The 16,805-nt window shown below is 46.3% G+C and overlaps 1 protein-coding gene across 1 annotated transcript in view; it reads right to left on the bottom strand.

Moving 5' to 3' along the window:
* The window catches only part of SLC1A4 (solute carrier family 1 member 4), a 54,090-nt gene that overhangs the window by 26,890 nt on the left and 10,395 nt on the right, over positions 1-16,805 (bottom strand). Inside the window, exon 2 of the mRNA XM_060230704.1 lies at positions 1,286-1,328. Coding sequence (XP_060086687.1) covers positions 1,286-1,328 — 43 coding nt within the window. The remainder of the gene's footprint in view (positions 1-1,285; positions 1,329-16,805) is intronic.

Genomic DNA, 16,805 nt, shown 5'->3' with positions numbered 1-16,805 from the left:
CCCTGATTATTAGGCCACACTCTCCTGATATAGCCAATCCTCCAAGAGCTTTCAGGGCTCTTAATACAGCGCCTACTGTAAGCTCCAAGAGGATTGGCTACATCAGGGGTGTGTGGCCTAATGCGCAAAGGAGTTCCTACTACAAAAAAAAGCCCTGTTAATCCTACTTAAAGGAGACTTTCTGGCCACCTCTACACTTCCCATTTTGACAGAGAATGACAAATGTCTGAGGTGTTCAGTTCGGAGTATCCACTCATTGCAAGTGGCAAAATCAAAGTTTGTTTTCTGCCCCCAGCAAGCCAGAAATAAGAGTAGCTCTAGTACAGTATATCTTGCAATGCCAACTCCAGCTTCTCCCACGCTACACATGGTGGTGGTGAAAAGCAGCCACCGTAGTTTTTAATGCCCCTGTCCTTTATTTCAGGGCTGAAGCTCACAAAGGGCTGGGCAGACCTTTGAAAGTGCACACAGTATTCACACTCAGATGGGCGTAGCATCGCACCTACTGATCGCACCCCTAATGGGAGAGGAAGGCATGAATTCTTCAGGCCATTGCCTGGGCTTGGCTTGGAGAATGTGCAAAAGCCACATGTGGCTCCCAAGCCACCATTTGGCCACCCCGCTCTAGTCAGTCACAGAAAGAGGGGCTGTAAACTGCTTTATAAGAGCCCCGTGGAGCAGAGTGGCAAGCTGCAGTACTGCAGTCCTGAACTCTGCTCATGACCTGAGTTCGATCCCCAGTGGAAGCTGGGTTTTCAGGTAGCTGGCTCGAGGTTGACTCAGCCTTCCATCCTTCTGAGGTCGGTAAAAGGAGTCCCCAGCTTGCTGGGGGGAAAGTGGAGATGACTGGGGAAGGCAATGGCAAACTACCCCGTAAAAAGTCTGCTGTGAAAACGTTGTGAAAGCAACATCACCCCAGAGTCGGAAATGACCAGTGCTTGCACAGGGGACTACCTTCACCTTTTTAAAACTGCTTTACAACTGCTTTAATTTCCAAATGGGGAAATTAAACTGCATTCAAGACACACAGCTTCCAGAAGTACTGTGCTCTACGGCTGCAGTCCTGTATTCAGTTACTTGTACTGAAGCTTCTGTCCTTAAAGAAAGCTATTTCCACTGAGCACAGCTTAACTTGCTTCCGTACTTTTAAGAATCAGGCTGTTTTAACCCCGTGGAAATCAAACAGATGATAAGGAAAAATGCATCTTGATGCTAACACTCCAGAAATTTCAGGTTTAAAAACAAACATCACACAAACGCAAAAAAACAGGAGAAGCGACTTTACCGATCGAAAGGCCGCCACAACCAGGTTTGAGGGAAACAAGTTTCTGCAAAGGAACGAGAAACAAAAAAACAAACAGATTAGGGTTTCATCACTGCTGCATAAAGCTTTGTTATTTGTTTTTGCATTAGGCCAATATTATTTCTGTAATGCGATCAAAACGCCAATTCAGCATTTAAGAGACACAACGGCCTGCCATCTTTTTTCTGCATCAACGGCGTTGAGACACTGGCTGCTAGAGAACACACAAATGAATTCTGATTGAATAAACAAGTATTTCCATCAACTGTCAGACAGATTTCCCTTGGACTGTAAAATGCATTGGAGGGGGAAAGAGCAGCTTAACGCATGGTGTGAAATGCCCCTCAGAGGCGGTCCTAGAAGTCCCATCTTCATGTTAACCCTGATGAATTCACAGACGTCTCTAGTTTGCTAGGAAATACATGTCCTTTTGTTTTACCTAGACCTGCTGCAGCAGCGATTAACAGGCAACCTTTATTACCTTTTATCAGGGCTTTTTTTTGTAGCAGAAACCCCCTTTGCTTATTAGGCCACACACCCCTGATGTAGCCAATCCTCCAAAAGCTTACAGGGCTGTCTTACAGGGCCTACTGTAAGCTCCAGGAGGATTGGCTGCATCAGGGGGGCGTGGCCTAATATGCAAAGGAGCTTCTGCTAGAATTCCATCCCTGGGCCACACACCCCTGATGTAGCCAATCCTCCAAAAGCTTACAGGGCTGTTCTTACAGGGCCTACTGTAAGCTCTTGGAGAACTGGCCACATCGGGAGGGGGGGGTGTAGCCTAATATGCAAAGGAGTTCCTGCTACAAACAAAAGCCCTGCCTTCTATTGCTACCTAGACCAAATGGTATTCTAATTTTTAAACTACATGTACTTCAGCCCGTTGTACCTTATCCCCTCGTCTGAAGACGTATGCCTGCATGTGAAAGCTTACATTCTGAATAAAACTTCGTTGCTCTTAAAGATGCACTTGGCTCCTACTTTGAAGAAGAAGAAGAAGATGATATTGGATTTATATCCCGCCCTCCACTCCGAAGAGTCTCAGAGCGGCTCACAATCTCCTTTCCCTTCCTCCCCCACAACAGACACCCTGTGAGGTAGATGAAGATATTGGATTTATATCCTGCCCTCCACTCCGAAGAGTCTCAGAGTGGCTCACAATCTCCTTCACCTTCCTCCCCCACAACAGACACCCTGTGAGGTAGATGAAGATATTGGATTTATATCCCGCCCTCCACTCCAAAGAGTCTCAGAGCAGCTCACAATCTCCTTCACCTTCCTCCCCCACAACAGATACCCTGTGAGGTAGATGAAGATATTGGATTTATATCCCACCCTTCACTCCGAAGAGTCTCAGAGCGGCTCACAATCTCCTTTACCTTCCGCCCTCACAACAGACACCCTGTGAGGTAGATGAAGATATTGGATTTATATCCCGCCCTCCACTCCGAAGAGTCTCAGAGCGGCTCACAATCTCCTTTCCCTTCCTCCCCCACAACAGACACCCTGTGAGGTAGATGAAGATATTGGATTTATATCCCGCCCTCCACTCCGAAGAGTCTCAGAGCGGCTCACAATTTCCTTTCCCTTCCTCCCCCACAACAGTCACCCTGTGAGGTGGGTGGGGCTGAGAGGGCTCTCACAGCAGCTGCCCTTTCAAGGACAACCTCTGCCAGAGCTATGGCTGACCCAAGGCCATTCCAGCAGGTGCAAGTGGAGGAGTGGGGAATCAAACCCGGTTCTCCCAGATAAGAGAGCTATGGCTGACCCAAGGCCATTACAGCAGGTGCAAGTGGAGGAGTGGGGAATCAAACCCGGTTCTCCCAGATAAGAGTCCGCACACTTAACCACTACACCAAACTGGCTTACCAAACTGTAAACTTGATCTCTAGTTTACAGTAAATTACAGGCAATCCAGAGTGTAACAGGCTGCAGAGTTCTTGAACGCTGAGGCACAAGTCCCAGCAACTGCAAAGTTTAAATAAACGGCCAGGGGAATGTGGAATGAAGTTACTAAAAAAAAAAAAAAAGTTTGTTTCCTCCAAATTCTTTAAACAGAGCTAAAGGTTAGCACAAACCATGCAAAATAAAAATCACAAAGAATGCAGGAGGAGGAGGGGGGGGAGAGAGAGACTACATTTATACACTTCGCTCAGAGCGGCCTACAATCTCCTTCCCTCCCTCTTCCCACAACAGACAACCTTATGAAGCAAGTGGAGCTTTGAGAATTGCTCTGTCTCGAGAGAACAGCTCTTAGAGAACTGCAACTGACCCAAGGTCACCCAGCTGGCTGCATGTGGACCCACTCAGCCTTCACAAAGAATGAGCTAGAGCAGGGGTGTCAAACATGCAGTTCGGGGGCCGAATCGGGCCCCTGGTTGGCTCCTATCAGGCCCCCAAGCAGCTGGCTGTCATCTGCTTCCTTCTCCCTCTCTCTTGCTTCCTTCTGTATCACAGCTTGCTTTGCAAGGCTTGCTCAACAGCACAGGAGCTACAGAGCAAAATCTCTCTTTTCTCCATTGGCTGAGGCTCCTCCCTTGGAGAGGAATAGCTTGCTTTGCCAGGCTCTCTCATTTGCACAGCAGGGCTACTGAGCCAAGACTCTCTTCCTTCTATTGACTGAGGCTCCTTCCCCTCTCCTCCAAGTCCCTGGGGAAGGATGGAAAGAGCCAGAGCTTCCTTTGCCCAGTTCCCTGGATCCCATGGGAGAAATACAAAGAAAACACCTTTAAGACCAATGAGTGCTTATGTTTGAAGAAGAAGAAGATAATATTGGATTTATATTCCGCCCTCCAATCCGAATAGTCTCAGAGCGGCTCACAATCTCCTTTACCTTCCTCCCCCACAACAGACACCCTGTGAGGTGGGTGGGGCTGAGACGACTCTCACAGCGGCTGTCCTCTCAAGGACAACCTCTGCCAGAGCTATGACTGACCCAAGGCCATGCTAGCAGGTGCAAGTGAAGGAGTGGGGAATCAAACCCAGTTCTCCCAGATAAGAGTCCGGCACACTTAACCACTACACGAAGAAGAACAAGAAGAAGATATTGGATATATATCCTGCCCTATATTCTGAATCCCAGAGTCTCAAGAGTGGTCATAATCTCCTTTTCCTCCCCCCCACCACAACAGACACCCTGTGAGGTGGGTGGGGCTGGAGAGGCCTCTCACAGCAGCCGCCCTTTCAAGGACAACCTCTGCCAGAGCTCTGGCTGACCCAAGGCCATCCCAGCAGGTGCAAGTGGAGGAGTGGGGAATCAAACCCGGTTCTCCCAGATAAGAGTCTGCACACTTAACCACTACACCAAACTGGCTCTCCAGTTTGAAGCATGTTTAAAATCTTTATATATATATATTTGTGTTTGTTTATGTTCTGTATAAAGTTTATATCTCTGCTACCTAATCTTAAATAGGTACATACATGGCCTGGCCCAACAAGGTCTCATTTATGTCAGATCCGGCCCTCATAACAAATGAGTTTGACACCCCTAAGCTAGACCCTTGTGAGAAAGTGACAGGATTTCTGGGTTCCACTTAAAAGGCATCAGTCTTGATAAAGGCAACGAAATATTTGACACCGGCTAACGTGGACTGGCTTTATGGGAACGAACATATGCTTTATCCTAACACATCCCTGAAATTAATAGAGGACTGAGCGTGTATGACTCCAAAGTGGAAGAATTTGTTTGATGTGAGGATTTTACGTCATTGCATGTGGAATCCAAAAAAAGAGTGCCTCTGATTTATTCTACTGCAGACTGTTTGCAAAAAGAGGTTATGTTAAGGTGCCTACGTACACTCTATTGCAATCTGTTTCAAAGTAGAGCAGGGGTGTCAAAGTCATTCGTTATGAGGGCTGGATCGTTGCCTTGTCGGGCCAGGCCATCTGTGTCATAAAATATGCCAGGTAGGGGAGATATAAACTTTAAAAAGGAAAAGGAAAGGTCCCCTGTGCAAGCACCAGTCTTTTCCGACTCTGGGGTGACATTGCTTTCACAACGTTTTCATAGCAGACTCTTTACGGGGTGGTTTGCCATGGCCTTCCCCAGTCCTCTACGCTTTCCCCCAGCGAGCTGGGTACTCATTTTACCGACCTCAGAAGGATGGAAGGCTGAGTCAACCTCGAAAATCCAGCTACCACCGGGGATCAAACTCAGGTCATGAGCAGAGCTTAGGACTGCAGTACTGCAGCTTTAACACTCTGTGCCACGGGGCTCTTTTAAACTTTATAAAGGACACAGACAAACACACAAATTCAGCCTAATCCACCTCACTGGCTTGTTGAGCCTCAGCCAACAGAAGGAAGAGAGGCTTGGCTCAGTAGCTCTGCTGTGCAATTGAGAGAGCCTGGCAAAGCTAGATCTCCTTCCTGCACTTCCTCCCCAAGGGGGGAGCCTTGCTCTGTAGCTCCTGTGCGATTGAGCAAGCCTGGCAAAGCAAGTTGTGCTGCAGAAGGAAGCAAGAGAGGAAGAAGGAAGGAGACAACAGTAAATTGCTCGTGGGCCTGATAGGAGCCCTCCCAAGGCCTGATTTGGCCCTCAGGCCGCAATCACACACTCTCAGGCTAACCTTCCTCGCAAGGTGGTTGTGAGGATAAAACGGAGGATTGGAAAGCAATGCAAGCTACTTCAGGCTCCCACTGGAGGGAAAAGCTAGGGTATAAATGAAGTAAAAGGAGACCCGTGGCGTAGAGTGGTAAAGCTGCAGTACTGAAGTTTGAGCTCTCTGCTCATGACCTGAGTTAGATTCCGGCGAAAGCTGGGTTCAGGTAGCCGGCTCAAGGTTGATTCAGCCTTCCATCCTTCCAAGGTCGGTCAAATGAGTCCCCAGCTTGCTGGGGGGAAAGTGGAGATGACTGGGGAAGGCAATGGCAAACCACCCCGTAAAAAGTCTGCTGTGAAAACGTGATACGTCACCCCAGAGTCAGAAATGACTGGTGCTTGCACAGGGGGCTACCTTTACTTTTTAAATGGAGTAAAATAAAGATTAGAAATACACTCATGCCTACAAATGTAGCCCCCCCCCTGCACACCCCCAGATCAATACAAGAAACTCAGATCATGCAGAACAAAAGATAGAGAAAAGGTGCAACAGAGAGGAAAAAGAATGCTTGCAAAGTCAATAGTTCCACTATGCTGCTATGGACTTGAAAGAGATCCTAGATTAAAGTCTCTACAGAGGGGTAGAAACACAATAATAGCTTCCAGGGACTATTGTAGGCGAGGGAAAGTGAGCCAGAAAAGCTGGGGCTGACAAAGGGAAGAGCTGTTATCTGTCCCAGCGATAAACTCTTTGGTCTCTGCAGCTCTTTCACCAAGTCACAGCGAGCAAACTTTCCCACAGTCATGATGATACGCTAAAGTACACAGCTGGCTGGGAAACGGCTTCTATCAGCGTCTTTCGGCCCTTCTGTTGGTTTATGCCCTTCCCTTGCTGCTGAACGAGACATGAATGGAAATAATTCAGTCTTTAAAAAATAATAATAATAAGAGCCAGTATGGTGCAGCTCTTAGTGTTGGATTAAGATCTGGGCAACCCAAGGTTTGACTCTCTATTCACCAAGAAGAAGAAGAAGAAGAAGAAGAATTGCAGATTTATATCCCGCCCTTCTCCCTGAATCAGAGACTCAGAGCGGCTTACAATCTCCTATGTCTTCTCCCCTCACAACAGACACCCTGTGAGGTGGGTGGGGCTGGAGAGGGCTCTCACAGCAGCTGCCCTCTCAAGGACAACCTCTGCCAGAGCTATGGCTGACCCAAGGCCATTCCAGCAGGTGCAAGTGGAGGAGTGGGGAATCAAACCCGGTTCTCCCAGATAAGAGTCCGCACACTTAACCACTACACCAAACTGGAAACTTGTTGGGTGACCTTGGACCAGTCACACACTCTCAGCCTAATTTACCTCACAGGGTTGTTGTGAGAATAAAACAGAAAAGAGGGGAACAATGTGGTGGGGTATAAAAGAATTTTTTAAAAAATAAAATCCATTTTCTTTACAGCAAGTAAAAGGTAAAGGTAGTCCTCTGTGCAAGCAACACTTGTTTCCGACTCTGGCGTGACGTTGCTTTCACAACGTTTTCACGGCAGACTTTTTACGGGGTGGTTTGCCATTGCCTTCCCCAGTCATTTACGCTTTCCCCCCAGCAAGCTGGAGACTCATTTTACCTACCTCGGAAAGATAGAAGGCTGAGTCAACCTCAAGCCAGCTACCTGAAAACCCAGCTTCCACCGGATCGAACTCAGGTCGTGAGCAGAGCTTAGGACTGCAGTACTGCAGCTTTACCACTCTGTGCCATGGGGCTCTCTAGTCTTTACAGCAAGGAACCCTACAAATATATGTCAAGTTTATTTGAATTAAGTTCTTCCCAATGCCCTCCATGAACATGTCCAGATAAAAGCATAAGAGAAGCCTTGTTGGATCAGGCCAATGGCCCGTCCACTCTGTGTAACATAAGAACATAACAGAAGCCATGTTGGATAAGGTCAATGGCCCATCCAGTCCAACATTCTGTGTCACAGAAGAACATAAGAGAAGCCATGTTGGATCAGGCCAATGGCCCATCCAGTCCAACACTCTGTGTCACAGAAGGACATAAGAGAAGCCATGTTGGATCAGGCCCATGGCCCATCCAGTCCAACACTCTGTGTCACAGAAGGACATAAGAGAAGCCATGTTGGATCAGGCCCATGGCCCATCCACTCTGTGTAACATAAGAACATAAGAGAAGCCATGTTGGATAAGGTCAATGGCCCATCCAGTCCAACATTCTGTGTCACACATGGCCAAAACCCAGGTGCCATCAGGAGGTCCACCAGCAGAGTCAGAACTCCAGAAGCCCTCCCACTGTTCCCCCCAAGCCCCAAGAATAGAGCCTACTTCCCCAGACATAGAGTTCCATCTAAACCTTCTCAATAAAAGCCACTCACGGATCTCTGCTCAGATGGTGGAAGGTATTGCTAAGTCACACTCCCACCCAAGTGTTTATCAAGTGTTGACGTCTGTGGCATTTTCAAGGCAAGAGGCAAAAAGAAGTAGTTTGCCATTGCTTGCCTCTGCAGAGCAACCCTGGACGTCTTCAGTGGTCTCCCACCCAAGTGTTTATCAAGACCAACCCTGTTTAGGCTCCGAAATCAGGCTAGCCCTGGCCAATCAGATCAGGCCTTCATACTAGAAGGGAAAACATCTAAAAAAAGGCTATTTTGGCTCACCGAGGACTGATTACAGTGCTGTCCTTAGCTGACTTCACTGGACTTGGAAGGGTGTAAGTCTGTTTAGGATTGTAATCTTAAAGAACAAAGGCCAACGCCTCGGTCTCTTAAATCTTGCTCAGCCGAAAATAAGATGCAAAAACAACTTATGATTTATCCTAAGAAATCACCAAGGGTACCTTCAGGCCAAGCACAGCAGATTAGGTTGGCTTCGTTAAACATTCAACGCATGTGAAAAATCAGAAGTAGGATACGTCTTTGCGATCAGACACCAAACTTGGCCTCTTCGCGTTAAGCCTCCTTTTCAGAGAGGGGTTGGCGGGTGATTCTAGGTAAAAGCTGCCAGTTTGAAGGAAATCTCTTGCGACTCCCTGGCAGAGCATTCGTTTGGCATGCAGAAGATCCCAAGTCCCCAGGTTCAATCCCCAGCTTAACCAAGGGACCAGACAGAGGTGGAAATCAAGTCTTGGCAAGACATTAAAGTTGAAGGTGTTTTTTTTTCTAAAAGGAAAAAAGGACCAGGCGGTAGGTGATGCGAAAGACCTCACTGTTCCACGATCTCCTTACTTAACATGGGCTGCAGTTCGCTAATTCCCAGTTCTCTAAAGTACATGCACGTCCATGGCCTTCCCTAGATGGCACACCCTAAGCCAGAGGTATCAAACGTGCAGCTCGGGAGGGCTCCTAGCAGGTCCCCGAGCAACTGGCTGTCATCTGCTTCATCCTCCCTCTCTCTCACTTCCTTCTGCATAACAACTTACTTTGTGAGGCTTGCTCAATCATACAGGAGCTAGAGAGCAAAACCTCTATTTCCTCCATTGGCTGAGGCTCCTCCCTTGGGGAGAAAGGTGAGGGAGGCACAGCTTGCTTTGCCAGGCTCTCTCAACTACACAGCAGAGCTACTGAGCCAAGTATCTCTTCCTTCTATTGGCTGAGGCTCCTCCCCTTTCCTGGTCCCCTAGGGAAGGAAGGAAAGAGCCAGAGCTTCCTTTGCCCAGTTCCCTGGATCCCATGGGAGAGATACAAAGAAAGCACCTTTAAGACCAACGAGTGCTAAGGTTTTAAGCGTGTTTTATTTTTAAGTTTTTTTAAAAATTATCTTTGTCTGTGTCCTTTATAAAAGTTTCTATCTCTGCTACCTCATCTTAAATAGGAACACACATGGCCTGGCCCAATAAGCTCTCATTTATGTCAGATCCGGCCCCCACTAAGCCAATCTCATCAGATCTCAGAAGCTAAACAGGGATGGAAACCTTGGAAACTCTGTCATGGCACTTAACATACAAATATATAGGCCACAGTCCTGAAATGCCCAATCCTGAAACATCTCTGAACTTGTAGAAACACCGTGTAACCACAAAGAACAAAGTCACCTCTTACAAATGAAACTTGGCCTTGTTACATAACCCACGATCTGTGTTTCCATTTAGATTTCAGCCTCCAGTCTCAATATCCTTTTCGGGCCAGATTCTAACTGGCACAAGCTAAGCTGGAATTATTTCATGGCCATCCAAAAGCTTTCCTTACTACATGTGGTCTTTCCCCCTTGTCAAGATGTTTATGCCAATTGTATGCTCCCAAACGCCAATCCACTTGTTGCCTTCATATCCTTTTAAGTTAACTGCGCTTCCCATTTTGCTTATGTTCTTGGTTCATAAAAGAGATTCGTACCTTGCAAGATGGGGCCACAGCAAGACTGAGAGGCAGTGTGGTGCAGAGTTAGTTTTGGAGTAGGATCTGGGAGATCCAAGTTCGAATCTCTTATGTTCTTATAAGGAAGTACTTCTTCACCCAAAGGGTGATTAACATGTGGAATTCACTGCCACAGGAGGTGGTGGCGGCCACAAGCATAGCCACCTTCAAGAGGGGTTTAGATAAAAATATGGAGCAGAGGTCCATCAGTGGCTATTAGCCACAAAAAAAATTTGCCACTGTGTGACACAGAGTGTTGGACTGGATGGGCCATTGGCCTGATCTAACATGGCTTCTCTTATGTTCTTATCCTTGCTTGTGCCACGGAAACTCAATGGGTGATCTTGGGTCAATCACGCTTTCTCAGCCTAACCCACTCCACCTCACAGAGTTATTGTGAGGATAAAATGGCGGGAAGGAGAAGGAAGGAAGACTTTACTGGGGAGAAAGAGGGCATATAAATAAAGTAAATAAAAGGCACAGGTTCGAAAGACGATTTCTTCCATACCTCATTCTATCACAGCCTTCAATACCTTAAAAAAAACAACAACCTAACAATCCCAAGGGGATTAATCACAGGACAGCAATATGAAGATCTCCTTAATTCAGTTGCTGTCACAAACTCTGGAGGAAATGCATAGTGAAAACCCTCACTGTCTCCACTATATTAGTCCCCAATTCCCCACATGCACTTGCTGGTGTGACCTTGAATCAGCCACAAGTTCTTTCAGTCTGTTGCTTGAAGGGCAATTGGTGTAATTAGTAGACTGATCAAAGCCACCAAGTAATACACTGTCTTTCAGTTTGCAAAAATATATTACAAGGATTGTGTACAGCACATAATAAACAATACAATAATAATAAAGGCCGGCGGTGCTAGGGCCTTTTAAAGTAACAGAAACCCCAAGGGGCCAAAAAACCCCATCCCTGAATGAATTATTCATGAGACGGAGGTTCTCTATCTAAGTCTATTTTATGTTGTTAGCCACCATGAGTCTGTATAGAATGGGCGGGATATAAATATAACGTAAATAAAATAAATAAATAAAATCATTTTAATATATTTTTGCAAACTGAAAGACGGTGTATTACTTCGTGGCTTTGATCAGTCCACAAGTTCTTTCAGAGCTGTTCTCTCAAGAGCAATTTCTGTCAGAGCTCTCTCAGCCCCACCTACCTCACAAGAAGTCCCTGTTGTGGGAGAGGAAGAGAAAGGAGATCGTAAACCACTCTGAGCGAAGGGCAAGTTATGAATCCAATCTCCTTTTCTTCTTAATCTTAATTGCCAAATCTTGGAACAAACAGAACACGCTGAATATTGATAACTCAAGGTGAACTTATGAGACATTTCCCTGCCATATAAATTATCAGAAAGAATATGTCTTAGAATGTGACTGGGCATTCTCCTTGTTCCAGAGACAATTCTATCATGTCCAGCTACTCCGGGGTGGAATTCTAGCAGGAGCTCCTTTGCATATTAGGCCACACACCCCTGACGTAGCCAATCCTCCAAGAGTTTACAAAGAAGTGCCTTGTAAGCTCTTTGAGGATTGGCTGCATCAGGGGTGTGTGGCCTAATATGCAAAGGAGCTCCTGCTAGAATTCCAACCCTGCAGCTAGAAGAAGAAGAAGATATTGGATTTATATCCCGCCCTCCACTCCGAAGAGTCTCAGAGTGGCTCACAATCTCCTTTACCTTCCCCCCCCACAACAGACACCCTGTGAGGTGGGTGGGGCTGGAGAGGGCTCTCACAGCAGCTGCCCTTTCAAGGACAACCTCTGCCAGAGCTATGGCTGACCCAAGGCCATTCCAGCAGGTGCAAGTGGAGGAGTGGGGAATCAAACCCGGTTCTCCCAGATAAGAGTCCGCACACTTAACCACTACACCAAACTGGCTCTCCTATTCATGAAAATGCCTATGATTAATAGTAACAATACTTCCCATAAAAACTACCTTTTCAGTCTTTGTTATGTCAACCCAATAATCACCAATACCAGAAACAGTGCTGTTTCACTGGGTTAGGAATCTGTGGCTATCTCACATAAAACTAAGACCCCCGTATTCTTGGTCATCGGATCTTGGAAGCTGAGAAGGGTCAACCCTGGTTAGATACTTGGGTGGGAAACTGTCAAAGAAGCCCAGGGTTGCTACGCAGAGGCAGGCAAGGCCAAACCACCTCTGTTCGCCTCTTATCTTGAAAACCCTATGGGGTTATCAGTCGCAGCTTGCTGGAACTTTCCACCAACAATAAAAGTTATTACAGGAATTCTGTTTGTTGGCTTTTGCATGGGCCAATACAGTTACCTGCAAGCCTTTTCTGACATACTAAACCAAACATGAGGCTAAAGTGAGATGTTTTAGTAGGCATATACCCCAAAGAGCTCACACGTCTCTTGATTCACTTCTAGGATACTGCAAAAGTCCAAAGACTAACAGCAGTTTGCTGTAGTGGTTAAGTGCGCGGATTCTTATCTGGGTGAACCAGGTTCGATTCCCCACTCTTCCACTTGCAGCTGCTGGGATGGCCGTGGGTTAGCCATAGCTCTCGCAGAGCTGTCCTTGAAATGGCAGCTGCTGCAAGAGCTCTCTCAATCCCACCCATCTCACAGGATGTCTGTTGTGTGTGTGTGGGGGGGGGGAGGTAAAGGAGATTGTGACCGCTCTGAGATTCAGAGTACAGGGCGGGATATAAATCCAATATCTTCTTCTTCAGCATTTGCAGCAGGGTATTTTGTTTGTCCCTAAGGTGCAAGTGGACTCTTGCTCCTTTCTGTTGCTTCACACGGCTACCCATCTCGTTCCCGATCACTGACTTTGCTTAATATTTAAGCAGCAAAAGTCATTTAAGCAAAATCTTCCTTGAAAGAAAACTTGTCATGCATGTTTCAGAGAGACATTTAGTATTCAATTACTATCAGTCCGCTGTGTGTAAGGCACAGTGGACATGCATATATTTCAAAGGAACTTAAGACTTTTTTCAGGTTCTCTTAACAGATACACTGCCCCGGTTCAGACATCATGTGAAACCAGGGTTTTACTGAATTGTGATCAGAAAGACAAAAATACAGGAAGAGAGCTCTACTGGAGCAGACCTTTCTGACTGGATCTCCTTTCCTTCCCCTCCCAGCAACAGACACCCTGTGAGATAACTGAGGCCGAGAGAGCTCTGACAGAAACTGCTCTTTCGAGAACAGCTCTGACAGAGTTATGACTGCCCCAAGGTCACACCAGCAGGTGCAGGTGGAGGAGTGGGGAATCAAACCCAGTTCTCCCAGATAAGAGTCTGTGCACTTAACCACTACACCAAACACTATGGGAAGGTGAGACTCTGGAAAATATAACAATGCTAGGAAAAGTTGGAGGCAGCAGCCGAAGAGAAAGACCCAAAGTGAGATGGGTTGACACCAAAAAGGAAGCCGTAAAGGCCCTGTCAGAACTTGAAGAACTTCAGTCAACGCTTATTACTTTGTAGCAAAAGTTTAAGACGTTTATTGAGAACTACATTCATGGAGATACAAGTTGACTCTGATAATGGGTTCAGGGATTGATACATTCTTAAGGGTTTGCAATAGCAACAATAAAACCATTTCTCACACTTAGGGAGACAGTTGTCTGTTCCCAGGGTCCCTTATCTCCATGTAGGAGGAAGAGGCCTTGCTGTGCTGTTCTGGCAGGCCAGCTTCAAAGGACACCTGCAGATGTTTTCCAGAGGCTATCGGTCACCCTTCAGTGATCACAGTTTGTTTGAAATGCAAGATACTTGGGTTAGTACATTTTATTACTAGGGCAAATGTTAGTAAGCAGTTACAATATGGAGTCGGTTATGCCAAGAGCACTGGGCTTGCATACATAACAGTTACAAGTTCTGACAGGCCCTCCATTTGCTAGATCTGAGCAAATTTCAGGTCTTGCAAAGGCTGTTAACGATAGGGCATTTTGGAGGCCAGTTATTAATAGAGTCGCCCTAAATCGGAAGTGACTTGACAGTGCTTAAGCACACACACCAGGTGGGGAAAAGAAATGCTCTATTAAATCACTCACACACCGTCTCAGGTTTAAAATCACAAACTGCTGAAGGGTCACAGCCTCTCTGATTGCGTCAGTCACGCACACAGCAATCATTTCAAAAGGACAGCTGTGTTAATATGCCATAGCAACTAACTCTCACCAGACGGCTTCTTGCCATCCGGCCCTTCGTTTGAGCTACTGCAAGGAGGAAAACTCTGAGGCGACTTAGCTGGTCATTGGAATTAATCCCTGAAGCAACTAATATTATATATTCCGGGGACTGTAGAGTCCTGCTCACAGAATTTGAGACAGAGGGAAACCTGTAGGAATGACAGAAGTATTATCTAGTATTCTGGATCTTTTCAAGCCAGTCTGTACAAAATCGTCAGGGACATTCAGGAGCGTGAGAAGAAGACTGAAGACTGGAGAATTATACCCCGCCCTTCTCTCTGAATCAGAGTGGTTTACAATCTCCTTTACCTTCTTCCCCCACAACAGACACCTTGTGACGTAGGTGGGGCTGAGAGAGCTCTGACAGAAGCTGCCCTTTCAAGGACTATTCCTGTGATAGATATGGCTGACCCAAGGCCATGCCAGCAGGTGCAAGTGGAGGAGTGGGGAATCAAACCCGGTTCTCCCAGATAAGAGTCCGCACACTTAACCACGACACCAAACTGGCTCTCCAAATACATGTTCCAGCAAAGTAAAACAGAAATCAAGCAGCACGGTTTTTTACCAAGTTTATCCAAGTATAAACTTTTATAAATTAGACCTCTTTTCTTCAGCGATAGCGGTAATTAGCACTGAAGTTAGCAGTTGCGCTAGTTAGTGCTTAAGTCAAACACAAGAAGAACCCCACCTAGAATCTACTTCCCAAATCCTTGTTAAATTAGGTCATTTGAAATCGGCAACAGAGCTTTTTCCCAGTGACAGGTTATCAGCTGCAAGAATCTCATATACAAGACAGAGTGGTTTTTTTTTAACTGCTCTCATCAGGTTTGTTGTTTGTGAATCAGCATTTCTCCCCAGCATGAATACCTTTACCCCCAAGTTCAAATGTGGCATTTCTTAAGTCTGACTCAGGGGCGTCAAACATGCAGTTCGGGGGCCGAATCAGGCCCCTGGAGGGCTCCTATCAGGCCCCCGAGCAACTGGCTGTCATCTGCTTCCTTCTCCCTCTCTCTTGCTTCCTTCTGCATCACAGCTTGCTTTGCCAGGCTTGCTCAATCGCACAGGAGCTACAGAGCAAAGCCTCTATTTTCTCCATTGGCTGAGGCTCCTCCCTTGGGGAGGAAGGGGGGGAGGAATAGATTGCTTTGCCATGCTTTCTCAATTGCACAACAGAGCTACTGAGCCAAGCCTCTCTTCCTTCTGTTGGCTGAGACTCCCCCCTCCCAGTCCCCTGGGGAAGGAAGGAAAGAGCCAGAGCTTCCTTTGGCCAGTTCCCTGGATCCCATGGGAGAAATACAAAGAAAGCATCTTTAAGACAAATGAGTGCTAATGTTTTAAGCAGGTTTTAAGTTTTTTAAATATATATATATTTGTGTGTTCCTTATAAAATTTGTATCTCTTACTGAATCTTAAATAGGTACATACTGTCAAGTCGGCAGATTCAATAACGAGTTGTCGTTGATACAAAGAAACTATTGATACTGTTACTTGAGGTCTAAGGCAAGCATTGAAAAGACTAAAGAGCATACTGTAGATACATGGCATATAAGGGATACTTCAAAGGGATTCCCTAAAGGGGGGATTATGCAGGGCACATTCACACATTGATGTTACCAATTCGTTCTCAGGCTTGCATGGCCTTGATCGTAGTGGGCTCCTGACTCCCTTCTGTGACCCAGGCCTGAGAAGGCACAGATAAGACTTTCACATATTTCCATTTCAAAGCAAAGCTACTCTCTACAGCAAAGGGGGGTAGGGAAAGAGTGAGCTAGCAGCATTTGGTTATACTTTGGTTCTACCCAGAATGCTCCTTGACTGAGCCAGAGTTATAGACAGACTTGACACATACATGGCCTGGCCCAACAAGGTCTCACATGTCAGATCTTGCCCTCGTAACCAATGAGGTAAACACCCCTGGTCTAACTAGTACATTTCTATCCTGCCCTGCCCTGCCCTTCAAAGAGCACAGGGCAGCAAATGCAGCTCTTTCTTTCCACCACCACCATCATCATCATCATCATCAGTTTTTAAGACCAACAAAGTTTTATTCAGAATGTAAGCTTTAGTGTGCATGCAGACTTAATCAGACGATGAAACCAGGTACAGCGAGCAGAGCTACACAGAGCTGGTGGGCAGCGGTTAAGCATGCAAAACAGTACAAAGTTAGAAATGCCATGGCAAAACAGTGAAATCAACAAACTGAAAACAACCAGTTTGGTTTAGCTACCATTTGTTGTGTTGGAAAACAGCAAAGTCAACAAACATGTAAGAATTGAAGTAACAGATAGTCTATTACTTCAGACCAGGGGTGGCCGAACTTGCTTAACAGAAGAGCCACATAGAATAAACATCAGATGTTTGAGAGCCACAAGACATGAACGTCAGACTTTGAGAGCCGGGAGGGAGGGAGGGAGGGAGGGAGG

This window comes from Heteronotia binoei, chromosome 1, assembly GCF_032191835.1.
Source record: "Heteronotia binoei isolate CCM8104 ecotype False Entrance Well chromosome 1, APGP_CSIRO_Hbin_v1, whole genome shotgun sequence".
Lineage (NCBI taxonomy): Eukaryota > Metazoa > Chordata > Lepidosauria > Squamata > Gekkonidae > Heteronotia > Heteronotia binoei.
Note: the sequence above shows the minus strand (reverse complement) of the source record. Positions and strands in the feature narration are given on the sequence as shown.